At 35.3% G+C, this 13,287-nt stretch overlaps 1 protein-coding gene across 3 annotated transcripts in view; it reads right to left on the bottom strand.

The window, feature by feature from the left end:
- Positions 1-13: 13 nt before the first annotated feature.
- LOC108759585 (protein gustavus) overlaps positions 14-13,287 on the bottom strand; it is a 72,846-nt gene continuing 59,572 nt past the window's right edge. For 2 of the 3 annotated variants that reach the window (XM_018505086.1, XM_018505084.1), the window contains 4 exons: positions 5,514-5,746; positions 4,016-4,346; positions 3,671-3,829; positions 3,320-3,459 (listed from right to left, as the gene is read on the bottom strand). In XM_018505086.1, the coding sequence (XP_018360588.1) occupies positions 3,320-3,459; positions 3,671-3,829; positions 4,016-4,346; positions 5,514-5,746 (863 nt within the window). Of the gene's footprint in view, positions 3,460-3,670; positions 3,830-4,015; positions 4,347-5,513; positions 5,747-13,287 lie in introns of all 3 variants that reach the window. The other variant, XM_018505085.1, reaches the window with a different exon arrangement.

Below are 13,287 nucleotides of genomic sequence, written 5' to 3'. Positions count from 1 at the left end.
ATTTCACTGCTATGCTCGAAACAAGCCGTCACTTTAAATAACGTGAAATCAATTTAAATCATAAAAATTTTTAGTCTTCGAAAAAGAATAGTGATAAAGATATTCGAAAACAAATTCTCTGTTATGTTCAATTGTTAAATCGATCGACCGCATACATTTCTCCCTATCGTATAAAAACTGAAACCACAATTATATCGTAATATTTGTAAATACCTGACTAACACGATAACGACGACCGAGTAATTAATTAAACTATTGGGATCGATATAGTAATAATATTAATATTGATCATTAATAATAATTTTGTACAATATTTTCATCCTATTTGTCCTCTTTCATGCTCGGCTCGTGACATGCGTTCCTATAGGCAATAATTCATATAAAACAGTATCGGTTCAACGGGTAGCAATAAGTATAGTTGCGGAAAAAAACCTTCCTTTCTGAGGGTGTGCGCGCGCGCGTGTACTAGTGTTCTCGGTTTTCTCGCACGTGTATAACGATATATGAACGACATGAATGAATGTACATTGAATCGTGAACGCTTAATGCGCGTCTTCGGGTACGTAGTGTTCCCTCGTACACGTACTTAGAATCGTATTTTTTTTTTCTATCGCGGTATGCAAACTGCAAAGTCCTCCTGCTAGAGAGGACTGTTTCGACGTTTTGCCTTCATGCACAGGCGCCGAATAAAAGATGACAAAGTAAATTATCCGCTGCTACTGTACAGTAAAAACAACGAGGACGACTTCCTTTCTGCGCAGAAGTCCTCTTCGCCAATCTCGCAGCACATTTCTCTTTCTATCTCATTCCCAGTTTCCACCATATGACAGAATTATCTTCGACGACGACGTGTCGATGGAGAGATGATACGTTTCTCGCAAAGAGTCGTCTTCGCATCCGTCCGTTTATCATTCGATCTGTTCGCGTCACAGATTCGCGCACTTTCCCTACGAATTCCACGATATGAAAGATAGCGAAAGCAATGTCGCTAATAGATCACGCTCCCGGGTATTGAAAATGACCAAAGCTGTACGATCAAAAGCTCCCGAGTGCGAGATCGTGCTTTTGAAAATGTTGCAGGTATGACATGAGACTGGCTATCTCTCTAAACGCTTTGTGATGATTGTTAGAATGTCCAGCATGCGAACACTGGGTTCATTCAAACAGGTCATCACGGGAAATTGCACCAAGAAGAAACGTAATCGTCACACAGATATGAGAGCAAATGCGATTTATTACGTTCAATGAGAGTTAGAATGGTCAGATAAACGCTACGAACGATTGACGATAATTTGGAAGACGCGATACGATCCGAATCTCGGACGAGCTTAAACCGGTGGTGCAATGACATCATAGCGATTAACAATCGAAGTGATTTTAAAACCGCATTAAGCCCGTGCGTCAGAAAGTAAGATATACCGAAACGGAGATCTGACGACGCGAGATGATTGCTTTGTTTGTATGAAACGATGAAGATGGTATTATTCTCGCATTCGGTCTGCCTGTTTCCGGATACAATCATCATCCACAATACACACGTATACGTCGTCGTACAATATTATCAATATATCTATATACAAATCGACATAGCCGTTGACGGTGGCATAGTCTTTAACCTAAGCGACAAACGTAAGAGTAAAGAGATACTAGAGCCCAGTCGTAAGATTTGTCATGCTAATAGTATAATAGTTACACATCCGATATAATCAGCATCATTGTTTATCGTCGTCATTGTCGTTATTGTAACTATTACGATCGATAATCCGATAATCGTTATGATGAGTAGTCGACATCGTTACTCGTCACCCTTTTATCGGATTTGCTACATAGCGGTTCTCCATGACAGTTTTAATTCGCGTTTGGAATAATTTGTGCCAATGCCCGTGTATTCATTCGCTTCTCTTAAACATTAGTTAAATACATACTATTTTCGCAAGTCATTACAGCACTTTAAATCAATTAGATGTAGATAATTAATTTTAGTAACATGCTTTTCGTTATTAGTTTACTTAGACGTCTTTTATTCGATTCACCACAGCGCGAGTTTGAGATGCTTACCCTTTTTATCTTTGCATTCTTCACTCGGTCTCTCCCCCGCAGAATTCGCAATTGTAAAGTCTATATTTTCGAACACTGCTAAAGAGAATATTATGGCAGGGTTAACTGTATTCTCTTGCTCCTTCGTGCCTCCTTCATCGTGTCTCTGTTTTGTTTTATATTCATCCACGATACACGCACACACCACTATACTTTATTAAATCTAGCATGCTTAGAAAATATTTGAAAAATGAGTCTATTGGAAGGTGGCTGCCCGATGTCCATCACTATACACTTTAAATTGAATTAATCGTTCCACAATTGTGCGATCCATTACGACCTCGTCGACAATTTTAATTATTCGCCGACGTAAAAACTTTCTTCGTATCTTCGATTTCCTCCGTTCGCTTCTTCTCCCTCTTGTTTCACCATTTTCCCGGCAGGATTAAGAGTTAGCTATCCACTATTGATCAACCGTTGTAAGCAAGCGACACGTCCGTAACAGTCTCCAGGCTTGATTAAGTCTAATTTTTTTTTACTGGCCAACTGCGAAGCGCTGTATTTCTTCGTGTTTTCGTATAATCTTTTGCCTTTCATCTCTAACCATGTGTCTCCGACATTGCGCAAATTGTCGTACCTCATCGCCATCGTCTGGTACAATACTATTCGTCATATACACGAATCGTCAGTAAAACGAATATTTAAAAGAAATGCATATAATATACACGAATGTGTAAGTACCGAAATCATCGGTCTTCTCGGTACAACTTTCTATAATCAATAAATAATAATTCTCTATCTTTATAGATAGAAGTACAAACGTAAAACAGGGACAACAATAAGCAACTTAAAACAACATTAAAAACTAAATTTAGAAACGTTTTTTCTAAATCTTGTTAAAACCCCTTTTTCCATCTTGTCTCTTAACTTTGCCTTCATCGAGTTGAACTTATCGGCGATGGCAATAACGTCTGCGAAGATTGCGGTCATCGTGACTTGTCTTAATAAGGGCGCCACGAGTCGTTATCAATACGGTATTTCGGCATCGTTCTCTTAGCGCGCCTTCTCGAAGTACTAGGCGTGTCTCGACGCGTCGGCGTATGACGCATGTCAGTCTGTTCAACATCGTGCGCTTGATTAATGGAGATGCGCGGCTAAGGGGTTGCTGTTCTTGACGTGTGAGAGGATAGCGGACGGTCGCCTGTGAGTCGTAGTGGCAACGTTCTAACACGGTGATGTTCGCAGTCATAATCGTGGCATCTTGAGGAGATTCACTCAGTGGTTACCTTCTGTCCCGGTATAGAAGATAAGTCTTCATCGTCTGCGGTAGATTCAGCTCATTGATCTTGTCTTCTAGTCTATGTTTACCGATTCGCTGTCGAATCACTCTCCGACAGAGATCCATGAGAGGCAGAGGTTCGGCTGTGGAAAAGATAAGTATCTAATTAAAAGAAGGACCGCGCAATAAAATTTGATAGATGTGTTTTAGTCACTCGTTGTCGTAATATTTAATAAATATTCATTAAATAAATATTTAAAAAATGAACCAAGAAAAATGGTCTATTATGATATAAATATCTTCGCAAGATGATGTTACATATTTTTAAAAATATCATTATGATTATTCGCTTACGATCAAGTCCGCCGATATATTTCATCGTGATCTCGCAATGTCCCCAGACGGCGGACACAATAGGATGCAATTTCCTTCCTTTAAGCCCTCTGAATGCTACTCCAAGATACTGACCATCCACTACGAACGCTAACGTGCCTTCGTCCATATCAAGGACGACTGTAAAGAGAAATTGTGATAAGTTTAAGATACTCATAAAGAAATTTCTAATTTATTTAATGATACACCTTGATTTGAAGAAATCTTTGATTAATACACCTTTCAAATCTTTGATTAATATATGATATTTCATAAATTCTCAAAATTACGCGATTGTGCAATTGCAATTATACAGGAATTACTTACCAAGAAATTTATCAGGAACAATAAACGTTTCGTCAGACTTGAGGAGGGCTGGGTACGTCACACCAGTGTTGTTTCTTGAGTCATGATAGAGTTTATTTCTACCAAGATCCCAACCCCAACTGAGCTCGTTGTTCCCTACCAAACTCTGGTAGCCGACACTATGTAAAGGTGCATCTGCTGTTGCTACTCCTACGACGGCGTGCGTACCTCGTTGCCTCGTGCTCCAATAAAGCTCCCATACGTGCATACCCTTGGTATATCCCACTTTCCCTCGTATGCAATCTGTACTTTGCGCTACGGGATGTCGATGAAACGTTAACTTGTCGTCCTCCTAGGAAAAATAACGAAAACAGTTTAATGAGAAACTCGATTTGTCAAAATTCTAATCTAAATTACATCTTACTTGAAAACGTTAATAAAGTGATAGTAAAGTAACATAGATAAAGTAAACGAATTCATATCAGATAGTATTGATCAAAAAACCATAAATTTTTTAATAGTCTAAGTTCGAATAAGTTATACGATAAAAAGAGCAAAAATCGTAATTTCTCTACATTTTCACTTTTTGTGATTATTTAAGGGAAACTGATATTTATGTAATTTTGAAACAGTTACAACAACTAGAATTATCAAGAAAGAATCCCGTACTTATATGGAAAAAATTTCAGTTAAATTGGTTGAAACGTTGATATTTTATAGCTTATAAGATATTGATTAAGTCTCCATATACACGCAACTATTAAAAATGGATTGATTTGCTGTAACACTATTTGAAAGTATCTTTATCTACAGTACACAGTTTATTATTTTAACTATATAAGCATTTAGACATAACCCTATATGTATCCATATGTAATAATATCAAACATACTAACGGAAGAGCCATCAACAGAGATACACATATACATACACCCACATCATCACTCCCCATCTACGCACACTGAGTCATTAACTCTTCCTAATAAAGGACACTGATATTTTGTAACTTGTGCTGATCAATAACCTTCATAGTCACAGCCATTAAAAATGAACAAATTTTATTGTAGCATCATTTTAAAGTTATTATTTCGAATCTGTATGTAATTATTTGGAGACACTGGTAGTGTCTCGGCGCTAAGCTATGGCACGAGATACGTATTTACAATGCTCATACAATTAAAAAAAAGTAACTGTGTACTGTAGATACCTGTAGGGTATTGTAGATGAAAGTACGATTAGATTCGAAATAATAACTTTAAAATGATGCTACAATAAAATTTGTTCATTTTTAATGGCTGTGACTACGGAGGTTATTGATCAATACAAGTTTACAAAATATCAGTTTCAACCAATTTGACTGAAATCATTTTTTTCCATATAATTAATGCAGGATCCTTTAACTGATAAACGTCCGAGTAAGGATAAATTATATAGTTACAAAATTGTATATATATTTGTGTTTACTCTTACATTTTTCAAGATTTTTAAAGAGCTATCGATATTTCTGTAATCTCAATACCTTGACAAAAATATTTAGACTACGATCGTCGGCGTTCCAGCTGTGATGGACTTGTGTTTCTCGCGAGGCTGGCGGCATGTCGAGAAGCACATCGAGGCGTGGCGGCCTCGCGAAGTCCTGAGCCAGCTCGCGCGGTATCACCGATCGTGTGTACGTCGTGTTGTTGCCACCGCCAACACCGACCCCGCCGCCGGCTCCGGCACCACTCTCCCGGCTCATGCTCTTCACGCCGCCTGGAAAAGAGAAGTAAATTCAGTCCCAGTCGGACTCTACAATGTTCTATGTTCGTTTACGTAACGAGTTTTGTACAGCCACACTTGATTTCACTTTCGATGTACAAATAAAGACTTTGCTGCCGATAAAATTATCTAAATGTACAACAGTCCAGCGTCTCGACTAAAATATGTAATGTGACCGATATAGGAGCCTTTTTAAGAGTACGCTAGCACGCGGCAACCACGAATTCGTCATAGAATGGACAACTATGGCTATGTCTATTCTTACAACGTTAACGCTTTTGGACGAAATTATTCTTTTTGTGTATAAAGGCAGATAGGAAACCAAATATTTCTATAGAAGCCTCTGTTTTGGGGAATGTCCACTTTTACAGTTGTTGAACATACGCATGATTGAAATCTTTTTTGTTCTATGAACCATCGTACTGCGCAGGCCTATGTTTATAAATACTATCGTCAGAATGGTTTGACGATCGTATTTTTATCACAGTTTTATAACTTTGTTAGTATATATAACTCCATTTTTATGAAGTTTATCACGATGTGGAAAGATATGAAAAAGAAATACATCACACGCACACATCTGATTGACTTTGAGCACTTGCGTCGCGACACATCAACTGCAGCCGGACAAATAATAGAAAAAGATAAACGATAGTACATCCGTGCTTGATGTATATTTTGAAAATAAATTTTAGACTTCACATGAAAAAATTCTATGTTTTCAATTTTTTTTATCACTCTTTTTAACTGTAAACTGTCTCTGTTTCTCTCTCTCTCTCTCTCTCTCTCTCTCTCTCTCTCTCTCTATATTTACAGTTTAAAAAACTGATAAAAATATATATCCTACATATATAAAATTTCTGGCAAGAAATCGAAAGATATAGATGAGAAAAGATGTCAGATATTTAGAAAAAATCTCTGCAATGCTCGAACTTATCGTAAACGATAGCAATTCCTTAGTTACAGGCGGAACAACCAGACGGTATAATGCCAATTCGAAAATTGATACACAGGATCTTATTTGCAGTTGACAACTATGCTTTATGCGATTCATATCATTCAAACTATTTATTGACTCATGAGTATCATTTAAATGCAAGCGTTTACAAGATGTCATAAAATTGATTTTGCTCGCTGTCGAGTACAACTCGCAATTGATAATTGTAATCACTACCTATTTTGACGTTAACAATAGCCGTTGACATTAGAATTTGCTTACGTTCGATCCTGTTTGATATGTGACGCACAAATGGTCCACTCGATAACTTGTCGTCATTACTTTATCTTACCCAGGATAAACCAGTCACTGAAATTGCATTGTTCTTCCTTTTAATTCTTGTGACGTTGCAATTGACTTTTTTCAAAACTGCAATCGGACCATTTGCCTCCTTCGTGAAATGACACAATGTACCGTGTTTCTCTCTACATTCTCGCCACAAACCGAATTTTCAGTTCTTCACAAAGTGATCATCTCGAAAACAACTAATGCACAGCTTTAACCGCTTGACTTCTCGCGTTCTTTTCTCGGGCGATAGTTCCAAAAATTGTTTACATGCGTGGATCAGATGTCGTCCTTGACACAAGTAACATCGTCCCGTCTGAACTGTTGTCGAATATTTTCATTACAATCGTCGAGTCTCGGTTTATTATCCTTCGTGTCTTTTAACTTAAGAATACCTGTTCCAATATCTGGCATCGACGCTGTAAAAAAATCTATTATAATGCTCGTCGTTACGACTTCTCTTTCTTCAATATGCTCCTTTCATTTCGTGACCATATTCAAACGTTTCTTAATCAAGTGAACAATAAATTTTCCCCATGATTCGATAGGTGATTTTATGGAATGTAGGACTTGCAAGTGTTTCTAGACGTAGTCCACAAAATTCTGGATGGCATCTGCCACGGATTTCCGCTGCATCTGCGAAATTATTTCAAATAATAATTATTTCAAATAAACACTGAATATGCCGCTTGCGAATAGCGATTCATCCTTGTATCGTTTCTTCAACAATTCCCATGCGATTGTATAGTTTGATCCGAAATTTTAATCGATTCTATTATTTGCCGCTGGACCGGTTCATGATCCGATCAAATATTGATGTTTCTGTACATTCAACAAATCACTATTGTGTATCTATTAAATTCTTGATTGTATCGGAATATCTCTTCCATTCTTTAATGCCTCCCATCAAATGTTGATAATTTTATGACTGGTAGTTTTACTTGTGGCTCTCATAACGCACTCACACATACGCTCACGCCTTCCAGTAATCGAAACTATTGCTCCAATATTCGTGATAAGGTATCATTAATTTCATTAGATAGTTCTGATAATTTTTTAATTAAAGGAGCCTGTGTTGTTTTAGTACTCGTAATAGCGCGTTGGTTCCATGTATCTCGTTGGATCCAATAATAATTACTGCATCAGTGTATCTTCTTGCTCCAATACTTGTGCAAGCGGATTATTACCGGATCGATCCTCGCTGTCCAGCGATGATGCGCGAAACATTGGTTGAAGTTTATTAATATATTGTAATAATGATGCTCTCAAAGTGAAGTATCGCTCGTCAAAATCTATCTCTTCCCTCTCGTTCTTTTCCTGGTATTCCTCTTCAGAGATCAGTGCCGCCAGTTGTTGCGAAATTATTTAAAATTTATATATTGTATGCGTTGTTCAACTTTTCAAGACGCGCTTTAATTTCTTCTCGTGATGTGCCCTCTAAATCGTCAGCAATACAATTCACAAAGTTTTTCATCATTATTAATTTTGCCTCAAGACATTCTTGTTGCTTTCGTAATCGTTTCGCACTTATCTTGCTCCTTTAATTATTATCTTGATGAGCCTTGAATCTAGCTTGTTATAAGGAAACACAAAGAAAAACCGACAATAGGATACCTCTCTTTTTGATACAATAAATTGTGATCGTCGAAAGTCAACTAAAACTGTCGTCGATATTCTATAGCCGAGTTGAATATTCCAGATGATCACATCTCACTTATTAAATCAACATACGATGTTAATTGCAATGTCTTGTCAATAGTTTGTGACTTGTATTGTCTCTACCGATCCTCGTACACACGCCTCGGTATCAGTATAAACATATATGTAAAAACAAGAAGTAGTACACTAAAATATTATTGGGAGAAACTATATTTTAAGAAGAAGTCCATCCAGTACGTTACGCCGATAGAATTTAGATATTTCAAGTAAATCAGTATCCGTTAATATGAAAACTAATAGCATTGTTAAAAAGATATTGACTGAACAAAACTTATGTGTTTCAATGCGGACATTTCTACGATGAATCCTCGTTCGAGATTCAGATATCGTTTGCGAACAATCACGGCTGGATACCTGGTAGGAATGCGACGGTAAGAATGTTTGGCAAGAAGGGAGGCAACAAGAGAATAAAAGCAAGGCAACGACCAAGAGAAATAATGGTGGGTCCAGCGGCGGAAGGTTCTGGAAGGTTGACCCACGATATCCTTGGACCACCAGTTTATTTGCCTGAGCAGCTGTTCCCGCGTTCGTACGAGACTCCGGTAAAAATTTCATAGGGTCTGAAAAGGGATAGGGAAATAAGAAAGGCCCTTTCATGACGGCCCCGTACTCGATCCCTTCCCCGAATATATCCTCGTCGGAATCTCATGGTCTGTTTTCTATTCCTACACTAGACTGCACTAAATGCTTTCTCACTTTCGACAAATATCAAACATATCCCAGGTAGCACATGTTGGTTTCATATACGTATTATAAACGTATGTATAGTTTCTTAATCGTAAGAAACCAATAGAAAACGTTGTATCAATAGAAACGTTTCTGAAATCATAATTTAGTAACGTAAGTACAACGTTTCTATATATACAATGAAAAAAATGTGTGTGTGTGTGTGTGTGTGTGTGTGTGTGCGCGCGCGCGCGCGCGCGCGTGCGTGTAATGGCCAATAAATCTCAATTCTCTCTCTCTCTCTCTCTCTAGCTGTCTCTTAAATTACTTATTATAATTATATTATTTATTACTTGTACGTCATAATTAGTATGTCGTTCTTCCGATAAGCAATATTGTAAAATATGGTTAATATATTTTACAGAATATTGATAATATAGATTTGAAGGTATATAGCATATTTTACAGTATTGTTTATCAATAGAATATTTTTCCTAACATTTTAAGAAAATTTTCTTGATCAGTAAAATAAACATTTCTATAACGTTCTATAATGCTCCTATAAAACGTTTCTTAAACGTACTTTTTCCAGAAAAAATATATATAAATACGGGACTTTTCAAATAGAGATACTTGAAATATTATTTTGATTTCAATTCTTTTTTTATGGCATTATTTTTGGTATCTTTTTTTTGCAAAATATACTTGATGCCTTTTTTTTACATTTTTAATGTCTTTTCCGATAGATTTCATGAATTTTTTCTAAGTATAATATTATTTTCGTTATCATTTTCATATATTTACAAAATTGTTTGATTATGTAAAGATATTGCAAAATATACTTGATGCCTTTTTTTTACATTTTTAATGTCTTCCGGTTGATTATTAATTTGTAGTTTAGTTAACAAATACCAGTATATAATTTCGGTTTCGTACAATCCTCTTTTGTTAAACATTAAATTATAAATGAATGAATATTGTTTGAAATAAATCGTTATTTCATTATCATTTTCTAGTTTAATTAAAAACTATCAGCTTATAATTGAGTAAGACTCAGATGCGGAGAGGTGCAGAAGAAATGCGAAATTAATACGGGAAAGGTGTGAGAGAGATATGGTACTGTTGTAAAAAAAGTGCAGAAAAGGTATATGAAAGATGTGAGAGAGATGCCAGAAGGATGCGAGAGAGATGCGGAAAAAGTGTAGAAAAGATGCAGTAAAAGTTCAGAAAAGATATATGCATTTTTTAATAACATCAATTTGTTTAAACAAAACAATAATTTTTAATTATACAAGCGAGTTTATTTCTGTAAAGGATACGCTGTAGCGTCTCTTTCATGAGACATGGTATTATATTATTATGTACTACAAAAATATACTTGACGAGAGTCGCTACTGCGTCTCCTGATAGATCGGGTGATCCCGATTGACCACGGCTCGATTGAACACCACCAATCACAGCAACCGGTGCTTAGGAGCTTTGTAGTCTCAAACGCTGTGAGTGGCTCATGTTCAATTGAGCCGTGTCCAACTAGGTACCACCTCTGATAGACCAATCAGATGCTTCCAATGCGACCCACCTTATTTCAGTTATTTTTCTGTCTCATTTTTTCAAACCTTATGAAATTTTGGTCCGAGTCTCTTATGATTCCTCGAGCGTGAGCGGATTCAGTCTACGACAAAACGTCTTTCAATAAGGAGTTGAAGTGAATATTGATATTCGTGCGGAGCGTCATTGAGAGACGCAAATAAAACAATATGTTTGCCATTATTTACAATTGGCTCGTTTTTGTTTTAAAATTTAAAAAAATTTTTGAAAATGAAATTGAAGAAAAAAGTTTTGAAGAAATCGAGAAATTCGTTTGAAGAGAATTCAATTCGCTGGAATTTTAATCTGGCATAAACAAAGTAAGTAATTAATTGCGACGAGAGTATAATTACTTTGTGGCGGCACTGAACTTTGATGATGTATAGGATGTAACTTGACAAGCAGTATAAGAAATCAAAGACAAATTTAAGTGTTTCAAAATAAAAATAAGATAAAAAAACGATAATGAAAATTATTCAACAGGACTTGTATATTTTCAAATTTTCAATCGTTTTTCTCAAATAAAAAAGTATCTATTTAATATATAATTATTACGTAAATCAAAATAATTATTAAAGCATTTATGATTTCTAAATAATTTGTTGCGTTAATGCAAGTAATATTGCATCGATAAGTATATAATATCGTGCGTGTAAATTATCTGCGTTAAAAGAATAATTTTATTATCGTAAATTATCTTTTGTACAAAGATAAACTATCTTCTCCTTTAAGTAATCTTATATTAGACATTTTCATTATCACAATAAAAATGTAAATACAAGATAATTATGGGTTCAGGTAGCGAAATATTTCGGAGGCTCACAGAGAAAGAGAGAAGGTGGTCAGGAGAAAGCTTCGACCATCTTGAGGGAGCAAAGCATTCAACTAAAGGACCTGTTCCAAGCTCTACCTGAGCAGGTAAAGTGAGACGCGGTCAAGGACCTTGACCCTCGATAAATGCTTCGCGAGGTGAGTTAATTTGAAGAATATTCTAGTCGCTCCAATTCGTTTACGGATAAAATTTATTCTTAACGATATGTAATAATTTGATAAACTATACGTAAATGTGTGTGTGTGTGTGTGATGCATACCTAAAAAAATTCGTTCTTCTAATGAACGTGTTCATAGACACGTGTTCAGTAAACACGTTCACTAAATATGTATAAAATTTTACTGATCAAATGCATTATTTCATTAGTTAATATAAAGTCTGTACATTAGATAAATAATCGAATTCGTTATATGTATTTAAAAAAATGTTTTAATGAGGAAAAGGGGAACATTTTAATATTTAATTGTATCAATATACATATTCATTGTTACAATAAATCTATGTGTAATTTTATAACTCATATTCATTCTTTTATAAAACCTAAATCATTATGAGGATGAAATTGTTCATAGACAAATTTTAATAAATTTTTTATTGTATGTACAGTATTATATACGTAGATAAATACACTGGAAATATACCATATACAGGGTGTCCCAAAATAATCGCTAAATATTTCATAGGCAGATAGAACGGACTAAACTTAATCAAAAAGTCCTCTACCATTTTGCAATTTTTGCAATGGTGTTAACAAGATATTAATTACTAAAAATTGTCGAAAATTGGTCCTCAATAATTTTTTATTCAAATACTATCAACTTTACAGAAAAACTGCAAAAGACAAAAATTGTTTATTTTCTTCTCATAGAGCTCAAAGAATTTTTTAAGAATTTTTTATCAACTTTTTAGTACTACATTTTTTTATTTTTACCAACATAAGAAAATACGGTATTAAAAAATTCTGAAAAAATTCTTAGAGTTCTATAAGAAGAAAATAAACAATTTTTGTCTCTTGTAGTTTTTCTGTAAAGTTGATTTGTAGTATTTGAGTAAAAGATTATTAAAGACTAATTTTCGGTAATTTTAATGATTAATATCTTGTTAACTATTGCGAAAATTGATGATTATTTTGGGACCTGTATATATTTTTTAAACTATGAGAAAATTATTGATTATACACCTAATTGTCGATTTAACGATATAGATTGGATGCGTGGATAACATCGTGCAAACTGCTGATTTGAGCGCGAAAACAGGCACGTTTGACGTTGTGAATTGTGAAAATTATTAAATAATATTAAAAATGCGCCTTTTTTTCAGTGCATCCAGCAACTCGCACGATGTATCCACGTTTCCGATCTGTATTGCTAAGTCGATAATCAGATGTGAGATCGATAATTTTCTCGTAGGGTAAAAAACTGGTTCGAGATCTACAACACCCCGTATATA

The sequence above is a fragment of the Trachymyrmex cornetzi genome, unplaced genomic scaffold (assembly GCF_001594075.2).
Source record: "Trachymyrmex cornetzi isolate Tcor2-1 unplaced genomic scaffold, Tcor1.1 scaffold195, whole genome shotgun sequence".
NCBI lineage: Eukaryota > Metazoa > Arthropoda > Insecta > Hymenoptera > Formicidae > Trachymyrmex > Trachymyrmex cornetzi.
The sequence above is the reverse complement of the archived record's forward strand: the minus strand, read 5'-3'. Positions and strand labels throughout refer to the sequence as shown.